The sequence below is a fragment of the Stegodyphus dumicola genome, chromosome X2 (genome assembly GCF_044657685.1).
Source record: "Stegodyphus dumicola isolate Sdum_Otavi_A_Nest chromosome X2, ASM4465768v1".
In the NCBI taxonomy this organism is placed as follows: domain Eukaryota; kingdom Metazoa; phylum Arthropoda; class Arachnida; order Araneae; family Eresidae; genus Stegodyphus; species Stegodyphus dumicola.
The window spans coordinates 97095180-97116838 of NC_140781.1; the positions used below are offsets into that span (position 1 = coordinate 97095180).

General features: G+C 36.8%; 1 protein-coding gene across 3 annotated transcripts in view; it reads left to right on the plus strand.

Annotated features, from left to right (window-relative positions):
• Positions 1-21659, plus strand: part of LOC118183217 (uncharacterized) — a 199147-nt gene that overhangs the window by 99352 nt on the left and 78136 nt on the right. For all 3 annotated transcript variants that reach the window (XM_085809965.1, XM_085809963.1, XM_085809964.1), the window contains exons 5-7: positions 11816-12250; positions 13660-13794; positions 14765-14967. In XM_085809965.1, coding sequence (XP_085666091.1) covers positions 11816-12250; positions 13660-13794; positions 14765-14967 — 773 coding nt within the window. The remainder of the gene's footprint in view (positions 1-11815; positions 12251-13659; positions 13795-14764; positions 14968-21659) is intronic.

Consider the following 21659-nt stretch of genomic DNA (forward strand, 5'->3'; position numbering starts at 1 on the left):
ATGTTTCTCGCATTGCGATAAAGCAATGGTACCTAGAGCCATCCAATTTTCAATAACGTAATCCTACTGCGAATATGAGCATCTAAAAGCCCAAATTTGGAATTTGTTTTATCATTGATTTCACATTTTGTAAAACTTTAACGAATTTTTGATTAACAAACTCAACGATTTAAAAGCGAGCAATAGCAACACTCTACGAGGGGTGGGAACCTTTTTATCTTTAGCGCGCGGAACAGTGTATTGGAAATTCTAAAAATATGCTCATTTTAAAATTATTTTGCGACATTGCTGTTGAACTGAATTTTTCGGTTTAAGTGCAAAGAACATGATATTTAATAAATAAAGGTAAAACACAAAACGTTAAAAAAAACGCCCCTTTGGACGTAATTTAAAATCTGAAATTTTTCAGATTTTTTTAAAGGATTTGCTTTTTGAATTTTATTTAGGTATAGTTTTATTATTTAATATGAAGATAGTCGCCATTTTCGTATATTTGTTCCATCTGAAGCAAAACATTCTATAATATAATTTTGAAAAATCCCCTTTTTTGTAAAACACATGCGCACGCACTCACATTACTCTCGATTATGTGGGTCACGATGAAGCAGGTCACGCATACATAAAATACAAGGATAATCCAAACAAATTTTCATGCATGTTTTATGTGATTATTTCTTAAACATGATAAATGATTTAACTTTGTCTTTGAGAACATTTGAACGTTTGTCGAATTTTACTACGTATTTTTTGAAGTGCTGTATTACCTTTGGTTTGGTTTATTTAACTATGGCAAAGAACACGAAGGTTATCTGCCTGAAAACAAAATGCCTTCGTGGAGCACTTTCTAAGAGAAACTGGCTCATATACACGTAACACATTGGGAAGACGATGAAAATGCCTGTGCAGCCAGCCCGTTCACTGGGATTCGAACTTCTGGCCTAACTACTAGTGTTCAGCGACTTTACCGCTCGACCGCTAGTGCGGAAATTTTTTTATCATTCTATTCGAATTCCCTTTGGTCAAAGAAATCCAACAGAAGTCAGTACAGTCTACAAGTCATTACTGACTAATGTAATTTTCAGTACCTTCTTCGCACGTATTTTCAATATCACGCTCTGCATCTTCTGTTCATTCGACATTTGAAACGATATCCGCATCATTCAAGCATTGAAAAAACCCGGATCAGTCGAATCGCCACCGAACCATTCCTCGATGTTTTCTCAATCGACGTTTTCGAAGAGTTTTGAATTTTTATTTTTTGGAGTACAATCTCAGCTATTGCCTTGACTTCTTCACAATTAAATGAATCTCTGATTTCTGTATTAAGAAGAATCTTTCTCTGTAACCGAAACATTGTTATTGTTTTTATTTTCGACTAAGTTTTTGCTACTGCGTACATGGCATCTAATAACAGTATATGTATATGGCTCCGTGTATGGCATCTGTCAACTTTTTACAGAACTTCATTTAATCATCATCTTCCTCCGCATCTGTGTAATATCATCAGTGAACTGTGAAGTTCACTGATGATATTACACCTTGGTTTATCGGCTGAATTAAACTGGTAATATTTAGTGGTAAAAATTTAGCCATCATTAGACGGTTCGTTGCTTTTAAAATGGTCTCATTTGGATGAGGAGATGCGTTGTCTAATGACCGCACTGCTTTTTCTAGTAACCCTTTACTTTATAAAAAAATCCTTCACTTCAGAAACCCATTTAGTCCTGAAGCAGTCTTTAAATATCTCTCTACTCATCCCTGCCCCCTTTTAATTGTAATAATCTACAGGGAGATATTTACTTTTGCGTACGCCAGAATGATCGAGGCATCTTTGCTTTTCCAATCGCCAAGAAGTTTCATTTTATGTGTTTCTCCTGCATTTGCACAACACATGACTGTAATGTCCATGTCAGCATAGATGAATCTAAGTTTTCTTACGTTTTTATTTGTTGAGCTCTTTTTCAGTTAGAAGGACCTGCTACATTGTCACAATCTCTTTTTAAGGCCTCTATCTTCGCACGAATTATTTTTTTGTTGGTTTGTTTGTCTAATAATATCACTAGCGCTTTGCGCTCCAATTCCATTCAGCGAATATTGTTGTCGATTCGCCATGTTCAAAATATTTCGATTAATACTAAGTTTTTGGTTTAATATTGAAACAATGTTCTTGCGCTTAATACTTGTGTTCTTTTTTAATTTTTTACTCCTAAAATTTTAAATATTTTTTTTTTTAATCAGGGAAAAAATATGCACGAAAATACGAGCGAAACAAAAAAATCCCAGTAATCAACAGAAACGATGCTTTCGAGCATGCACACGCAAAACGAATTTCACAAGGTAATTGTTGAAATTAAACCTGAAAACAAAAAACAAAAAAATCGATTTTTAGACCATGCCCGGACCTTGCTCGTGCTTGTTTTTTACACACTTTCGCCGATAGCGTTGGGATGTATGTGAGTGGGCATCGCCACCTAAGGACAATCCGCAAAATCTAAAGTATATTGCATATATATTATTGGCTGTCAATACAATAGATGACATGTCAAAGAAAAGTAACGGTTTACGAGAGACGCAAGAAAAACAATAGATGTACACAAAAAAGTGGCAAAAGTCACTGCACACTTTGATTTTGTTATGCTAGTGCGACGGTCTGGCTGTCTGGTTCAGTTGATTTTAAACTGCCGAGCAAGACGTTAAGCTTTTTTTTTTTTACACTATTTTTAGATTTTAGTGTTGAGCGTCGTTTCACTATGTGAACGAGAAAACCTTCGACATTAAAAGAAAATATAAAGAGATATTGCAATTTGTGATTTTAAAACTGTCTGGGATAAACAATTTTGGTTTATGCATCAAAACGCTTCCAAGCCTGTTTGTTTAATATTTGGAATTTGCATAACAGGGCCAAAAAAATTTAACCCGGACCGATATTTCAAACAACTCAACAGCAAATATCCTGTCAGACAGCACTTGCGAACGGAATTTATCAATAAAGGAAAAAATCTTTAGCCGCCCAACAATACTTGTTCCAGAAGAGAAATGACAAAATGGTAACTATGGTGAAGAATTCTTTCGAACTTTCTCTGTTGCTAGCCCGCAAGAAATAACCCTGCTCTGACGAAGAGGAGATATCAAAAATAGCCTTCTCTAATATTTGCTCAATATATCGGTGATATAAATGTCAAAAATATGGTTGATAAAATAGCTTTGTCTGTCTTATAATAGAATCAAATGTTGTTGTTATTGTCTTGTCCATATTATATGGAACAATGGTTGCCAGAACCTACACCGAAGAGAGGTTGGACTTCTATTTTCCACCCCCCCCCCCAATTTTGAGAAAGTGCACCCCGAGGGGGGGATCTCCCACCAATCCACACGAGAGGACTATCGGGTCGCCGCATATTTAGAGTACCGACATGCCGCACTGACACTATACATTTACAAACATCCATGTCTTCTCCGGGTTTCGAACCCGGCCCCTTCGGTACCGTAGTAGGCTCCCTAACTATACCGTCTGAGCGACTACGGTGTCAAATGACATAATATAATGTTATTAATGCTCAAAACATTATAGTATAACCCAAAATTAATTAATAATGCAAATCACTATATGTTTCCAATAAACACTTGATCTTAAAATAAACATATCGAACTGTATAGAATACAATAACCCGATTTTAAAATTATTATAAATGTTATCTTTTTTTAATATATTACTAGCGAATTAAAATAACAACTGTAAATACTCCTTATATGTATAGTGCCAATAACTAATATCTCACTTTCACATGTGTGATTACTTTCTTTTTTTAGCAGCTGCTAAATTAATTACCATGATTATGTGAAATATTTCCTAAGAGACAAAACAGATTCCACCATCATTCTTATAGTCCTTAACAGTTCTGTTCGTAGCCAAATTACACACTGACGATCGTGAGATACGTGTCTATGTGTAATGCTCATGCTGAATAAACTGTCGACGAAATATTGAACACGGAAAATTCACTGCTGCTGATCTGTTCTTGAATCTATGAAGATTATTTTTTAAGTATGAAGAAACTGCCCTAAATTACATCTACTTTATTTTTAGATGACAGAGTATGGCCTGAGTACACAATAGCAGGACGAATTCTTATCCGAAAAACATCATTTTTTGATGAATGAAGGTACTTGCCTCAAAATTAAGTTTAATCGAACCATTCTCTATTGTTTTGAGCTCACAGTTCTCTTGATTATGCCAGTCAAATTTTGCAAGTTGAAGATTTTCACTATACCATCACTACAGACATAGCGCGAAGAAGCGCAGCGGGGAGAAGGAGGCTGAGGCAAAGCCATCTTGAAATGCCATCATGTCCTTGGCTGAGGCCTCTTTTCCCTTGCCGCACGCCGTCGAGGAAAACAGGGGAAAAACGGATCGGTGAAAATTTAGGCTAAGCGCTAAGAAGGTTAGAATAAATGAAGTAAGTGTATCTTCTCAGTATGTCCCGTGCAATGAAAATGAAGGCAAACACGTTACGGTATAACGATACGACTTATCATGGCCTCTGCCATAAGCTAACTTTTGGTTGGTTTTGTTTACATTCTAATTGGTGTCGTCTATATGTTAGCTGTACATCAATGAACGTCTGTAAGTCTCCCGTTCTAATTTTAATACTTAACATAATTGATTTTCTGCATAGTATATAGGGAAATCGCAAGGACTGCAAATAACTGTTTCAAATTTAATAAAATCTAGGTACATGAAAATATGTAAATGGTAACTACGGTGAAGAAAAATGTATTCATGGTAAAACCTGGAAGACCATTGAAAGTTTCAATGGTATTTTATGCAAATTATGCATGAAGACATCTTTCTGAGCCTTCGGACGTTGATATTTGCTCTCAAAGTCAGCGTAATTTTACTTAACAACATGTTTCGAAGTCTTATCCGTACGCTATAGAGCGGCCATGATAAGTCGTGACGTCACCTTGTTGACATTATCTTGGCTTCATTTTTGTGATGTCATGCTTACTCCATCTATTCTAATCTCCTTGTACTCTCGCTGGGTGAATTCAATGAATATTAAATAATCGCAGTTCAAGTGTGAGTGTGAATACTTGCTTTCAAAGTTTAGAAATACCACCATACATCGTATAGATGACATGGAGCAGGATGTTGGCACACAAATTGTCTATGGACTCCAATATTCGAAATACGTTTCATTAACTTTGAATGAAAGCTATGCCATCACAGATTGCTGCGTTACATTAACGACAAATTTGATATTGTAGAAGAACGTCTTGATTTGCGCCAACTTGTTTTAATTACAGGTGAGGACATTTTTAAAGAATTTTAAAATGTAATTGAAATTAACAAAGTAGAGTGGTCAAAATTAGATCATGTTTTCACAGATGGAGTACTGTGCATGGTTGGCAGAATAAAAGGTCTTTTTACAATGCTTGAAAATTATTGGGAAGAAAATTTTTAAGTATCACTTTATAATCCAACAAGAAGCTGTTTGTGCCAAGAATTTAAATTTGTCTTCTGTTGTTAACCCTGCAGTGCGCTGTATCGACAAAATATGAGCTCCAGCTCTGAATCAACATCGATTTCGTGAGCTTTTGCCGGAAGAAACGGAAGAGGATCGCGAGTTACTCCTTCACTGTAGTGTGCGCTGGCTTTCCAAAGTAAGTGCACTTAGGGGATTTTTGAATTTAAGGGATTGTGTTTTAAAATATCTGGAAGAAAATAATTAATTGCCAGGCTAGTGCTTGCTACTTAAGAATGACTAAGGAACTTTAGCTTTTCTCACCGATATGATGGGACATTTTAATAATTCAAATTTGAGACTACAGGGAAAAGATTGTATTTTTCCTACCCAAGTTGGTCATATAGTTTCTTTTGTGAAAATTATTTTACTTCTTTATCTTGATTTTGTAGGAAAACGATTAACACATTTCACATTAAGGCAGGACCTAGCTACGAAAGTCAATAATATTCCGAATTATGATAAATTAAAAAATTTAGTATCCCTTTTGCAGGACTCATTCAGTGCTAGGTGATTTTCAAGATGATTAAAAAAGTGCTGATGTTTTTCACATGTCTGTTTTAAATTTCTCTGCAAGACGTTAATTGTTACCCACCTGAAATCCAAATCAACATTACTGACCTATAGCACCATACTAAACTAAAAAGAAAATACATGGAACGTATTTAAACTGCAAGTGATCGAAATTATATTGAATTTCAGAAATTTGTACGAACAAGCAATTTTCCAAATTGGTACGATTTGGCTATCAGATATTCTTCTAAGTTTGAACTAAAATATGTTTGAGAACAAATGTTTTCTATTGTGAACATAATAAAATCAGAATATCGTTAAAGTTTAACTGATATGCACCTAAAACACCTAATTTTATTAGCATCTTCAAGAACTAATCCTAATATATAGGTGACTTGGGAAAAGGTTGCAGCCGAGACACTTTAAATACCATCTTCAAGCTTTTCATTCAGCCAAGCTTCAGTTATTGCAACGAAGTTCCGGCCTCTACTGCTACTAGTACTATTCAAAAACTTGAAGCTGTCCAAAGCCAAGCTCTCCGTATTGTTACGGGCGCTGTAAGAACCACTACTATTCCAGAAATGCAGTGTTTGACTTCCAATAAGAAACATAATTGAAAGAGATGCAGTCCTTCTTTATGAAAAGCTGATTCGCCTGCCCAACAATACTTTTTGGAGGGATTAAGACACCAACGCAGAAAGAAATCTTAAATCTTAAAGCTCAAAAAGGGTTTATACAATATGCTTATTTCTGCTGTCACCTACATGAAAGTCCATCTCAATCCTCAACTTCTCTGTAGGCCTATTAGCCCTTTGGTATATGGATAGATCTCTGTGTGTCTGAAGCTAGATATGCAGGGTAATAAGAGTGTCATATGAGCGAACAACAGCTTCGTGCCATTGCTTTATCTACCATTGAAAACAAATACCCTAGAGACACATGGTTACATGTCCACACAGATAGATCAATTTCTAACGATGAAAACGGAGCGGGAGCCGGTGTGCGTTGTGATCATTTTTCATTATATATATACCAACAGGTGCTCATTCCACTCATCACGATAGCGAAATCGAGGCTATTTATATCACATTAAAGCAACTGGCTATCCGCCCCTCGTCATTCTGCAGAGCGGTTATTTTGTCATACTCCTGTCTGCTCTTCAGTCTCTTGAAAATAGACGATACACAGATAATACCTACATAGTGGAGCGCAGAGAGCTCTCAACGTCAATATCTGTTTCTTTCCAGTGAATCCTAGCTCACTGCGGGATTCCTGGGAACGAAGCTGCCGACGTTTTGGCCAAAACGGGTGCAAGGATCCCCCAGAGACCTTTGTAAAGCTTCTCATTTCATTCAGTCAAACTCATGATAAAAAGAAGACGTGCCTCCAGGACAAAGAAGAGAGCACTGTGTGACTCTGATGGTAAGTCATAGGCCTCACTGCTTGAGGATACACAGTTGATCCCAGATTTTCCTACAAGTGCAGCTGTGGCACGTTTCCGCTTTATTACAGGCCATGACTGTTTGCCCGTATACTTTAATTGGCTTGGGCTTTGTGGCTCTCCCTTATATCCTCTCTGCGGACAACATCAAATTTTTATGCTACTCATCTTGACTCGTGCTCTGCACTTGTGTTTTTAAACTGTAAAGTTCAGCAATACTGGAAGGCTAGAGAACTAATGGCGTCCATAGCCAATCTTCTGGGCATTTGTAATAAATAAATAAATGACTTAATCTAAAAAATAAAAATTCAAAAGCCGCACTGACTGTTTAATAATTATTTAGAATTAAATGTTTCAAGGTATTCTTTTTTATTTCATATATAACCTAACCTTCAAAAATATTTATTAGCAATAAGACCTAACATTGTGCTTTTATTTTATTTATTATATTATTTTTTAATCTCCACTTCACAGACACACATGAAAACAAATGTACTATTTTCTTAAAAAATCCCATGATCAGCCTAATAAATAACAATTTTTCAACTTTTTTATACTTTTTAGCATGTTGGGAAAAGTTGGAAGTGGCGGGCGAATTTTTTTTCCAGATGGTGGCATTCTTCCCAAACAGGCTGGCTACCCCTGATTTAGGGAAGATGAACAATAAAATTATTTTAAAGACTTACAGTGATAGTTAAAAAATTACAATAAGAAAACGGCAGTTGGTGGAAAATTCTTATCATCCAGCTAGTTACAGAAAGTAACTACATTTAAATACAGGGTGATCAACGAGTAAGCGATGATTTCAAAATTAAATATCTCTACAACAAAGATCGATAGAATTATGCGGTAAACTGTACGTTTATTAGCAAAACTGTAAAAATGGTGCACAAAAGTTTAGAAAATTTAGTTACGAAAATCGTTAACAGATGGCACTCTGCGCTGAAAACTCTTTCTCTGAAAAGGAGTCTAAAAAAAAAAATAAATAAAGTGAAGCGGGAATAGTGGGATTGTTTCGATAGGCAGTGTCCTTCAATGCGTCCCACAGAAAGAAGTCACAAGGACTCAGATCGGGAGAATATGGAGGCCAAGCAATCCCTGTGTCAGTAAATTGCGGATAATCTAACGCAATTACTCTATTCTCAAAGTCACTGAACACTGGTAGTTCGGTCCGAGGTTCAAATCCCGGGCTGGCTGCATGGGCGTTTTCGTGGTTTTCCCCATGTGTAACGTGTATACGAGCCAGTTTACCTTAGAAAGTCCTCCACGAAGGCATCCCTCCCCTTAGGCAGATAGCCCTCGAGGCTTTACCATAATCACACACACTATTCTCAAAGTATTCATGAAGAAAGCGAAAAAAATTTATCTGTTCGATGTTGTCGAGCTCATCTTGCATAAACCAATCGATACCTGGTCGATCCTCCAACGCTAGTTGAGTGCTGACAAACTATTCCAAAATCGTAACGTAACGTAACGTTCAGTGGTTATCGTTTCTCCTACGAAAAGGGTCCCATAATGCCTCTGGTCCATACCGCAGCCCATGCAGTAACTTTAGGCGAATGCTGTGCTTTCTCTTCACACATATGAGGATTTTCGGAACCCCAAAATCTCCAGATGCACATTCTCTCAACTTCGATGCACATTTTAAAGGCTATTGATAGGTCATTGCGATTACAGCGCCCTCTGCTAACGATTTTCGTAACTAAATTTTCTAAACTTTTGTACACCATTTTTACAGTTTTGCTAATAAACGTACAGTTTACCGCATTATTCTATCGATCTTTGTTGCAGAGATATTTAATTTTGAAATCAGGGCTTATTCGCTGATCATCCTGTATATTGCTCATATCTTTCTGAACTTCTGCAGATTTGCCTAGAATTTTTATTTCATTTGCCCTATATATTTCGCTACCAAATTCTGAAAGAAGAAACACAGCTATATTTAGCACATGCGCAGCTAAATTTTATTTTCATTAAATGCTCGTGTCTAATAAAATATTCCTTGCTTCTGTTTCAAATTTCAATATAATATTTCTCTCAAATATTGTTACGCTTTCTGTAAGTTTCATTAAGTATAACTCATTTCTGCATGTTAAAAACAAAATACATGTGGGAAAAAATTTGGAATTTTTAAATGAAATTTCTATATTGCCTTTAATATATGCTTAATTTTACGAAACCGCATACCAATATTACATATAGCATGTAAAACATTTTGTTAGGCAAAGCGTGATTTCGCTAGCATAGCACACGTTGCTATTTTGTCCTTCCTGCTGTTAATCTTAGTTACTGATACGCCTTCTGGCCATTTATTAAAGTCTATCGCTGGTGTATGTTGCTGAGTAAGCCTGTTAGTTTTAAGTAGTCCAGCACTACTCTTTGCATTTAAATTATTGTTAAATTATTCTTTAGTTTCAACGCAAGTAGTCGGTGATATTATGAGCACGAAGTATCTGCATTTTTGTTTATTATATTATTTTAATAAACAAAAATGCAGATACTTTGTGCTCATAATATCATAATAAGAGTTTTAACCAAACCATAAATAAGAGTTTTAACCAAATAAAAGGTCAATTTAAGCACTTTCCCTGTGTTCTAGTTCTTACGCCTTTGCGAGAAGTCGCCTGGCTTATTACTAAGAACTTCTCTTTGTAAGATAGCTAAAAAAGCTCTATCCTACACCCTAACCGCAATCATAAATGACTTGTAAGTGTGAATTCAAACATACTATTTATATAGACACAGATACTTGTCAAGCATTTCTCTAGAAATTCGAAAAACTGTGTTAAATCCAAACAGTCCGGTGACTTTTGGGAAAGAATATCGAAGAAACTTTTGTGGTAATATAACAAATAAGTAAGAGATTAAATTTTTAATTAGAAAATAACAAAAATGAGGATTACATTCATGTTATCCTTAATGTATTAAATGCAAGCATTCAATGGAATACCTAGGTATTTTATAGAATGTCTGGCATTTTTAGGTAAAGTTATGAAACAGAGAATTATGAAATACTTTCTTTAGGCACTGCATATAATACCTAGAAATTCTACTGAATGACAAATACTATTTAGGCAAAGTGAGAAAAAAGGCTATTACTTAAAAGACGTGCATTCCTCAAAAATTCAAATATCATTATAAAAAAAATGAAAGAGTGCCATTAAAAACATTTATTCAAAATATGTACAGAAAAGTAAAATTTGCACAAAATAAAATGTATGCCTTTCTTATTAAAAATGCTTTTTCATATAAAAATAAGAAATTAAAATTAATCTACTTGTTGCAACATGGTAGGCTTGAATGACATTTTAAGTTACACTTCATTACTTTTTTCAAGCAAAAATATTTCTTATTTAGGCATCTTGTTTTACACATAGACCTTAATGAATCCTTGTCTTCTTCCACTGGACTGAGCAAGTGCAGACTGGAGGAATTTCGTGATAAGGAATATCTTCAGCTCTAAGCACGTTCTTAGGGCATAAAGTGAATTGTGGTCTCGCATGTAGTAGTTCCAAGTCGGTAGAAACCGTCCTCTGTCACATTCATTGCAATTGCCAACATATTGAGCGAATTAACTCATCTCTTGTTAAGAATAGGAGTTTGCACAGTAGTTTTCAAAGGAGCAGTGGGAAATGTTTTCCGAATTCATTTTCATTTTTTTATGTATTTCATACTTTGCCGGTTTGCCATTTGGCATTTTGTGTAATGCCTAGGAAATGCGTGAAAAGGTAATCGTTTCATATATTGCCGACGAGTTTTCGGCATTCTATAAAATGCTTAGGTATTCTATAGGATGCCAGTTTTTATGCATTGCCGGTAGCATAAATTTATTCAAATTGTTATGTAATCAGACGTTTAATTTATAACTGTTCTAAAAGTGCTTAATTCGTCTCTCATCGTATAATATATCCATCAAGTCAAGCTTCATAAATCGGATGTGTTGTCTTTGTCCTTTCAAAAGGTTCTCGTTATTTTCTCAAAGATCATTCGGAAACGCATTTTTTTTTTAAATTTCTGTATAGATATAATAAAAGTGTGTATAAATTAAAAAAATATGATGAACTGTGTTCCTTTCAGCTAAAGATAGAGAAACTAGCTAACAGAAAAGTTTTCTTTAATTAAACGTTAGTTTTTAAATTCTGATTTAATTTAAATTTTCTGAATATAGAACCATTTACAATGCAAGTTCTCAAGTTATTTCGCAGTACGGTCTGCAGAGTATTTTTTTTTAATTATGTTTAGTTTCTGGAAACAGGAATTGAAGGGGCAGCGGTTTGTAATCACTGAACTGAATCACTCCCATTGACTTCGTAATTAATATTCCTTATTTTTTTAGGGTGCCACAGAAATGTCTGCAATACAGGAATGTGCATCCCTCTTTATCATGAACCCAGATACGAATGTGAATGCTCAGAAGGTTTCTATGGATCGAAGTGCGAGTATTTCAATCCGTGTTCACAGAGTCCTTGCCGAAACAGCGGCAAATGCTTGAATACTACTCATAATGAATACGTATGTGTTTGTGCTGATGATTACAGTGGCCCCAACTGTGGATCATACAATCCTTGCTTGAGAAAGAATCCTTGTCAGAATGGTGGTACGTGTGAAATGACAACAAATAACACTTACATATGCATCTGTGCTGAAGGATATTATGGCCGAAAATGTAAATATAGAGATCTGTGTTTGCCATCCCCATGTTTAAACGGGGGAACTTGTGAACATACGTCTGATACGACTTTGAATTGCATCTGCCCAACAGGATTTACAGGTAAATTCATAACTGATTCCTGAATTTAATAAATTTTGTGACTGAACACCTTATGAAAGCGAAAGTACCCATACCTAACAGACATATTTATACAAGGGGGTTCAAATATGACCAGACTGCTGCTGTTACAAACCACAACCTTTACCACACGGCACATGTACAGTGCTATGAGTCCTTGGATGAGTACTGCTACTACAACCCCCTTACCTCGCATGCAGATTAAACCTTGCTCTGTCGTTTCTTATAGTCTCCAGAGTGATGAGCGAACAAAGCAGCCTCGGAGCATGGAACAATGCACCGTAATTCAATTTCTCGGTTCGAGAAAACTTCCAGTCATCTGTAATTTAGCAGAAACTCCAGACACAGTATGGAAAAGCGTGTCTCTCATTTGCAAGGTGTAAGAGACAAACACTGATCGTGTGAATGCGATTATTCGAGAGAAGAAGTGCATTATAATGTACTTTCTCCCTCCTTTCTGTATGTCTTTGTGCTGTAATGGTGGCACACTCGGCGAGTACTCGAGAGGTCTAAGTTTGAGCCCCGGCGAGGGCGTTGCTCATTTTTCATGTATTTCTGCTTCAAAATAATCTAATAACTCTACAGAATCAGTATTAAATAATTTGAGTCGATGCTTTCAATCAGTGTGGTAATGTAGTAACGACTGTGAAAGAGTTTGCATAATGACAAGGTGCATACCCGACGGGTTGCACACACGTTGACACAAGAGAACAAAGTGAGTTAATCCTCTTCTACAGTGCTTTGAATTTGAAAATGATGCATTTGGGAAATCTATAGTGACTGTCATTGAAACGTGGGCCCACTAGTCCAATCCGAAGTCCCAGGCTTAAATCCCATTTGGAAGGAAGAGGCCGTCACTGTCAATGTTTGGGAAGGGATTCATAACCAACTGAAAAACTTCTAAGAAAAGGCTTCCAAAACGTTAGCAAAAATTTATCATATCTGGAGTTGAGTGCGTTTAAGAGTGAAATACTCTTTCTTTCGTAATAAAGATCTTGGTAAAAAAAAAAGTCAGTCTCGTTCATATTTGAACCACCTAGTATATTATGGACTTACAGAGAAATTTCAGTCAAAGGAAGTTGCACTTTTTTTCAAATTTCCAATATTTTAATAAGAATATAATTCCATATTTTAATAAGAGAGTAAACCTTTATTGTCACTAATTAAAACTATTAAAAACTGAGTCAAATCAGATTTGATTGCATTTTTGTTGCATAGCATCTCATGTTCTTCGAAATCATTTCAGTTGTAGTCATCGTTGTTCTTTTTAAACATTAAAGTATTTGACCATGTATAATATTATCTTAAAAGGATGGGATCTGCATAGTGCGTTTTGAAAGTGATTGGCATAATTGACTAGAATTCCTTCTGAGTAACTTCTAATTTTTCAGGTTCTTTATGTGGAGAGGAGGTAGACGAGTGTGCGTCGAATCCTTGCTCAACAGGATCCACCTGCACCAGCCACAAAGGAAACTTTACATGCATCTGCCCATCAGGTTTTTCTGGGCAAAAGTGCGACATAGCAGGTACATTTAAATTAAAACATTTTTAATAGTTTATATTAAAACTAGTTTATAGTAAAACATTTATTAATAGTTTATATTAAAACTAGTTTATAATAAAACATTCATTTCCTTCAGTAAATAGATTCCACACAAATAAGAAAATTTTCTTACTTTTAGAATGCTGTTTAACAAGTTTCTAGACTCAAAATAAAATTCATATTCGTTCCTTCCACAATTTGGAATTTTAAGCATATAGCATGTTCTTTAAAAATAAATATTTAGCGAAAAGGCGAGCATCATTTCTAAATGCTGGAAACTCTTTTATGGTTCATTCAAAAAAGACGCAATTAGTCTCATCAGTCTATAAGTCGATCAAGTTTAAGTTTAAGTATAAATTTCTCGAAAAATTTCGCATCTTCAATATTTTAATGTATAAAAGCAACCTGACAGCTATAGAGCAGAAAACGAATGTTTGCATGTTTTTGAATCAGAAAAAAGACAGCCCACCAGCGGCCGAGCGGTAACCGACACACGTAAGTCACTGAACACTGGTATTTCGGTCCGAGGTTCAAATCCCGCGAACGGGCTGGCTGCATGGGCGTTTTCGTGGTTTTACCCATGTGTAACGTGTAAACGAGCCAGTTTCCCTTAGAAAGTCCTCCACGAAGGCATCCCTCCCCTTAGGCAGATACCCCTAGTGTGCTTTGCCATAATTAAATACACACACACACACACACACACCAGCAAAAAGACATGTATTCGCTATCACTTTACAATTAAGCAAAGTAAATGATGATTCTTAGGTAACGTTATGTAATATTTGGCTTATCGTGACAAATATTCTTAAAAACAATATAAATTTTATGAAATTCAATAACAGTTTCTTGCATCTATGATTTACAACAGGACTTTTTGTTGTTGTTTAATTCAAAATCAAGTTATGATCACAACCCAAATGGTGCTTGTACAATTTATATGAAATATTTTGCAGCTCAGTGTCCTCCAGATCGTACAGATACTGAAAAGGGATTGTTCTACTGGAATGCTACGAAACACAGTAGCAAGGCAATAGTGAAATGTCCCTTCGGAGCACTGGATTCAACAATGGAAGATAAGATCGCATATCGGTTCTGCTTTCTCAACAACGGATCTGCTGTTTGGGGTCCCGTAAACGCGTCTCAATGTAAGGGAAAAGTAAGTTATGTAACTTAAAATACTTCGAACATCTGCTTTCATATATCTGGCAGATGGTATTTGGCGATTCAATGTCGTACCTGAGTTTAACTCATAGTTTTCCCAATGTCGATTATTTGCTCAATCATTTGCAGTCATTTGTGTACTTTATCTAAATGTTGAGGTTAGTTACGAACCACCTGTTTGGATTTTTTTAAAAATATATTTCGGAAATGTTTTTTTAAGCATTAGTGTATTTAAAAATTAATTGTTGTAAGTTTGTTTCTTTCTTAGTGTATTTACTTTTCGTTCAGTTATTTATTATTATAGAAGCTTTAGCATTTATCCTAGCAATAGTCAGGACTTAAGAGAGAAGGGCTAGTTCATAGAGCTTTCCCCCCGAAACAGAAAGTGAATAGCTGGCACAGGCTGCATTTCGTGCAATTCGCAGCAAAGAAATAAACTTTTAAATTTGAAAAAAACCGACTTAAAAAAAGCTAAGCGTGAAAAAAGTAGCTTTAATTTAGAAGAGAAGATGTTATTACTGTAAGCATTTATAACGTTTAAAAAGTTAATAATAACTATTTATCGATCTTAAAATAATAGATGAAATACGCTACGTTTTCGTAAAAGTTGTAGGCCTTTATTCCCCTGTTCATTTATTATTAAATCATGAAGGGGGAAAACCTATGGCATTCATTTTCTTTTCTTCATCTGCATACTAAGTGAAGATAACTATGATAACAGCTTTTTAAAGGTAGGCCAAAAAAAGAAAACCTCTTAGTTTGGCGTAGTTTTGAATATACATATCATTTCTTTTTTCACAGCTAAAGAAGAAGTACTTAGTGAGTCCCAAAATTGAGGGTACACTTAATGCTAACTTAATTTGTAGGTTATTAAGAGTAGAAATCATCGTATGGTGTGGCGCAAGAAGAAATGAGCTTTAGATCCAAGAAACACAATTCCAACTGTGAAGCATTGAGGTGGTTCAGTAATGGTTTGGGGCTGTATGGCATCATTGGGAGTTGGAAAGCTAGTGTTTATTGATGGAATAATGGATAAAATGGGTTATCTTAATATATTGAAAAATAACTTGAAGGACAGTGCTATTCAATTGAGACTAGGATCAAAATTCACATTTCAACAGGATAATGATCCAAAACATACAGAAAATACTGTCCCCCTCAGGGGGCTCACTCTTGTGAGTACGGGTGTGGCAATCCCGAGGTACCCTAGCCCTTCAGGGGATCATCTTCTTGATGAGACGGGTGTCACGATCCTGGAGCCCCAGTGATCTATCCTCTTTTCTGTCTCCTCTCCTCTTGGCTGGAACTTTTTCCCTTCCCTTTTCCCTTGTGGTTTCTCTCTTCGGAGTTTGGGGCTTGTCACGAGAAACTGGAGCAGCCCTTGTGTCTAGTTTTCGAGTGGCGAGAAAACTGCCCACGTGTTTGCCGTGCGTGGAGACCCGTGTCGCTGGATAGGAGGGTCCTGGTAATTGAGGGGCGAGGTACTGTCCCCAACACACTGCTTTGGCCTCTGCTTCAGCTAAACGGGAGGCACCTTAGTCGTCCTCACGGGTGTCAATCGGCTGGTCACTAGTCCTTGTGTCAGTGGCTTGGGGTCAAGTCAGACCATAAAAGTTTCTAGGAACATTTCATATGCCGAAGCCAGAAGACAAGTTCAAAGCACACAGCCTCAATCAAACAAATCATATGCCAATGCCGCGAAATCAATCCGCACTATAGCCACCCAAACTTCCATAAGTACACAGACTCCAAATAAAACCCAGCAATCTGCAAACAAGAAAAATGAAAATGCAACACATGTCGTACAAAATAAAGAAATAGTTATTCAAAGCAAACCAAAACATATCCCTCCAAAACCAATTAACAAAAATAGAAGTCCCAGCAATAGTTCTGTAAATGAAACGATTTCTGAATCCGCAGATTCAGATAGTATGGACGTGGAAGACGGTCTAGAAGTTCCCGAACATCTGCTTCCGCGCAAAACTAAAAAGGAACACAGAAAGAACAAACATCAAACATAATGGCCACCCTCGTCTCATGGAACTGTCGCGGTTTCCACCGAAATTTGCTTGACATCAAAGCTATGATCAATGCGTATCATCCTGTGTGCTTGGCAATACAAGAGACAAATTTGAAACCAGATCAACATGCAAAACTTCGGAGGTTTTCTCTCGTCAGGAAGGATAACCTTGCAGGTGAACGTGCCAGTGGAGGTGTATGTCTCCTCACCTCACTGGACTATCCCTCAAGTTCCTTTCCCTTGAGGACATCTCTTCAAGTTGTCGCTGTACAAGTAAATTTTCATATTGTAGTTTCAGTCGTTTCTCTTTATTTGCCTCCTAATGAACACATTGATCAGCGGGATTTAAATGACCTTGTGGCTCAGCTGCCTGAGCCTTTTATCATAATGGGTGATTTTAACGGCCATAGTCCGTTGTGGGGAAGCAAAGACAACAATTCACGAGGAAGACAAATTGAGCAGGTAATTGAAGACCATTGCCTTTGTCTCCTGAATAATGGGCAGGACACTTACTTCCATGAACCTACAAGGACATTCCACGCTCTTGATCTAGCCATCTGTTCACCATCTCTATTGCCATTTTGCGATTTCATTGTCAGAAGTGATCTGTACAACCATTCTTATCATTATCCCATTCTTTTATCTCTTGCACGAAGAGGAGCGAACCCCATGTCGAGACTCCCTCGGTTTATACTGGATAGGGCAGACTGGGAACTCTTCTCTTCCTCTGCAGATCTCACACAGAAAATGGTAGATGTGCTTATCGATGATGCAGTGGAAGCAGTTACAACTGCTATTACTCAGGCAGCTATGCTCTCCATTCCTAGAACATCAGGAAAAATAATAAAATATTCGAAACCGTGGTGGAATCGTGACTGTCATGAAGCACTGAAAAAACAGAAAGTGCATGGGGATATTTTCGTAGATATCCTACTCTGCGAAACCTCACAGCATTTAAAAGATCCAAAGCAAATGCACGAAAAGTAAGAAGGCAGAGCCAAAGAAATTCTTGGATTTCATATGTGTCATCAATAACATCTTCTACGCCTAGTAAGGCGGTTTGGGAAAGAGTTCGAAAAGCATGCGGAATATATAAAGACTTTCCTTTTTGGAAAAAGATGGCCGAGTGATTAGCTCCATAGAAGAAATTGCAAATACTATAGGTGAGACATTTGCTACCGTTTCTTCCAGCAGAAACTATTCACCTGCATTTCTCACTATCAAGCAGCACTCGGAAATAAATCCCATCGCATTCAACTCTTCCAAATCTGAGCCTTACAATAAAGCATTTACTATGGTGGAATTAAAGAGAGCTTTATTGCAGACACATAGGTCTTCTCCGGGTTTTGATGGCATAAATTACGAAATGCTAAAGCATCTGTCCTATAAGTCACTGAAAGCCCTTCTCACTCTTTACAATAGAGTGTGGAAGGAGCGTACTTTTCCCAGTACATGGAGGAGAGCTGTTGTAATTCCTATTGCCAAGCCTGGGAAAGACCCAAGGAATCCCTCGAACTATCGGCCAATTGCTCTTACCAGTTGTGTTTGCAAACTGTTTGAAAAGATGGTAAACAGCCGCCTAGTCTACTTCTTGGAAAAGAATAATATTATATCGCCTTATCAAAGCGGTTTTCGAAAGGGGAGAACAACCGTAGATAACATGCTCCTCTTAGAGACATCCATTCGAAAAGCTTTTGTAAGAAGAAATCACCTTGTCTCAATTTTCTTTGATATAGAGAAAGCTTATGATAAGGCATGGAGATACGGTATACTTCGCGATCTTCACGAGAGTGGCTTGCGCGGCAACCTACCAATTTTCATTCAGAATTTCTTGAACGCTAGAACTTTTCAAGTAAGAATTGGCTCTGTTTTGTCAGATGTTTTTGAACAGGAAGAGGGTGTGCCTCAAGGCTGTGTGCTTAGTGTAACCCTGTTTAGTTTAAAAATAAACTCTGTATTAAAAGCACTTCCTCCTACCATCTTGGGATCTCTATATGTTGATGATCTGCAGATTAGCTGTCGAGGGGCAGTCATGAGATACGTAGAGAGGCAACTGCAGATGGCTCTGAATAAGATCCAAGAATGGTCAGACAATCAGGGATTTACTTTTTCGAAACAGAAAACATTGTGCGTGCACTTTTGCAGGAAGCGCGGTCTCCATCCTGAACCTGAGTTATATCTAAATGGCACAATTATTCCTGTTGCGGCCGAAGTAAAATTTCTAGGAGTGACGTTCGATCGAAAATTGACTTTCCTTTCTCATGTTTTAAACCTGAGAAAGAAGTGTCTAAAAACACTAAATATTTTAAAAGTGTTGGCGAACACCTCATGGGGTGCAGAGCGTTGCTCTATGCTTCGCATTTACAGAGCGCTTGTCCGCTCTAAACTGGATTATGGCTCAGTTGTTTTTGGATCAGCCCGGTCAACAGTATTGTTAAAACTGGATCCTGTTCACCATCAAGCTCTGCGGATTTGTTCAGGAGCTTTCAGAACTTCTCCTGTCCAGAGCCTGTATGTTGACTCTAACGAACCATCACTTTATCTGAGGCGTGAGCAATTGTCCCTTGTGCAATATTTTAATATCCTATCGCAACCTGAACATCCTAATAAGCTTGGATTACTTGATAATGCGTGTAACACATTATTTGAAACACGTCCATCCTGTGTTCCTACCTTTGCTTTAAGAGTTCGCCCTGTTGTTGAGGAACATTCCCTCTCTGATATGCGCCCCCAAGCAGTACATAATTTTGAAATCCCACCTTGGGAAAATTCACGGATTCAGCTTCTTGATGTTTTCAAACATCACGGGAAGGCAAGCACTAACGAGATTGTTTACAGACCACTCTTCGCTGAGCACAGGCACAAATATAGCAGTTATCATCCTATATACACAGATGGATCTAAGTCAAATGATCATGTCGGGATGGCATTTGTATTTGAAGATTACATAGACGGCAGATGCCTGCACCATGCTTTCTCAGTTCTAACATCTGAACTAACTGCAATATATTATGGTCTTCTGTACATCTCAAAGCTCTGCCACAAAAAATTCAGACTCGTATAGTGCCCTTAAAACTTGAGAAGCTTTTCCCAACACTCAAAATCCTGTTGTGGTGGATATTCTGAAAATTCATATAAACTTAAAGATACGCGGATATGAAATCCTGTACTGCTGGGTTCCCGGGCATACCGGGAATAAAGGGAAACGAGCTTGCAGACAACGCGGCAAAATCTGCTGTTGAACTGTCCAGTCGCCTTATCACTTTTAGAGACATCTGCTGTGTCATAAAGGGGAAGATCCAAAAAAGAAAAATGGCAGCAAATTTGGAACGTTCAGCTGAACAACAAGTTGCGAAATGTAAAGCCCAGAATCGAGCACTGGGATTTTGCTGGAAATCGTAAGGAGGAAGTTCTTTTGACTCGCCTCAGAATTGGTCACACTAGAGTGACACATAACTACCTTTTAAAAGCTGAGAATGAGCCTGTTTGTTTAAATTGTAATGTTTGTTTATCTGTCCGTCATATTTTAATTGAGTGTCCCCGTTTTAACAATCTTCGTCAGAAATATTTTAATACCTGTGACTTACCTTTCGACCGTTTAATCGGAAGAGAGGCCAATTGTAATTTATTTTATTATTTAAAAGAGACTGGTTTTTATTACTTAATGTAATCTGTTTTGAGGATTGTGTCTTGGATTTTAATGTCTGCTTTTACCTTGTTTTTATATGACTGCATCCTCTGGATTTGGTACATTCGTCCACTTGTTTTTATTTATTGTATTTTAATTTCATAAATTTTAATCATCTCACCTCAACACCTTGTGTTTGCGGGCCATAATCATCTTTGGTTTTGCGCCAAAAACCCCACTCACTCACTCACTCAGAAAATACTGTCAAAGAATGGCTGCTGTATCACTGCCGAAATCAGCTGAACACACCCCCTCAATCTCCTGATTTGAATGTGATCGAAAATTTGTGGTCCCACCTAGAAAAAGAGGTCCGAAAACATCAGATCACAAGCAAAGAGCATTTGAAGCATGTACTAAAAGTGGAGTGGGAAAACATTTCACCCGAAATTACGAAAAATCTTGTCGATTCGATGTCCCAGCAGCTGGAAGCTGTCATCAAAGGCAGTGGGTATGCTACAAACTATTAATGTGTTGCTTTTTTATAATTTATGTAATAAAACAATTACATGTACCCTCAATTTTGGGAGCTCAGATTTTTCACGATTTCTGTTGTACATTTTGTTTCTGTATTTCATGCAATTTTTTTATGTCTATTCATGAATAAATATTAAATTAGGTGTCTTTCTACATCCTCGTCTAAAGGTTTTGGTGACTGTCTTTATGTGACAGTTTTTGTTTTCATTCTAAACATGAATTCTGTCGTAGAAGGGAGTGTGCCCTCAATTTTGGGACACACTGTATGTTTGGCTGTCTTTGAAATCAATAGTTTTATTCAAACTTTAATCTAATCTACAAGTAAGATTGCTTTTCGACCTAATTATAAATTTTACATTGGCATGTTTCTCTTCAGAATTGATATAATAACATATATTTTAAAAATAATTGTCTAACTTGTACTCACATTTATACACATATATTACATTTAAATAAATACAACATCGTTGTCTTAAGTTTGACAAAACACCTTTGCTCACAGTAT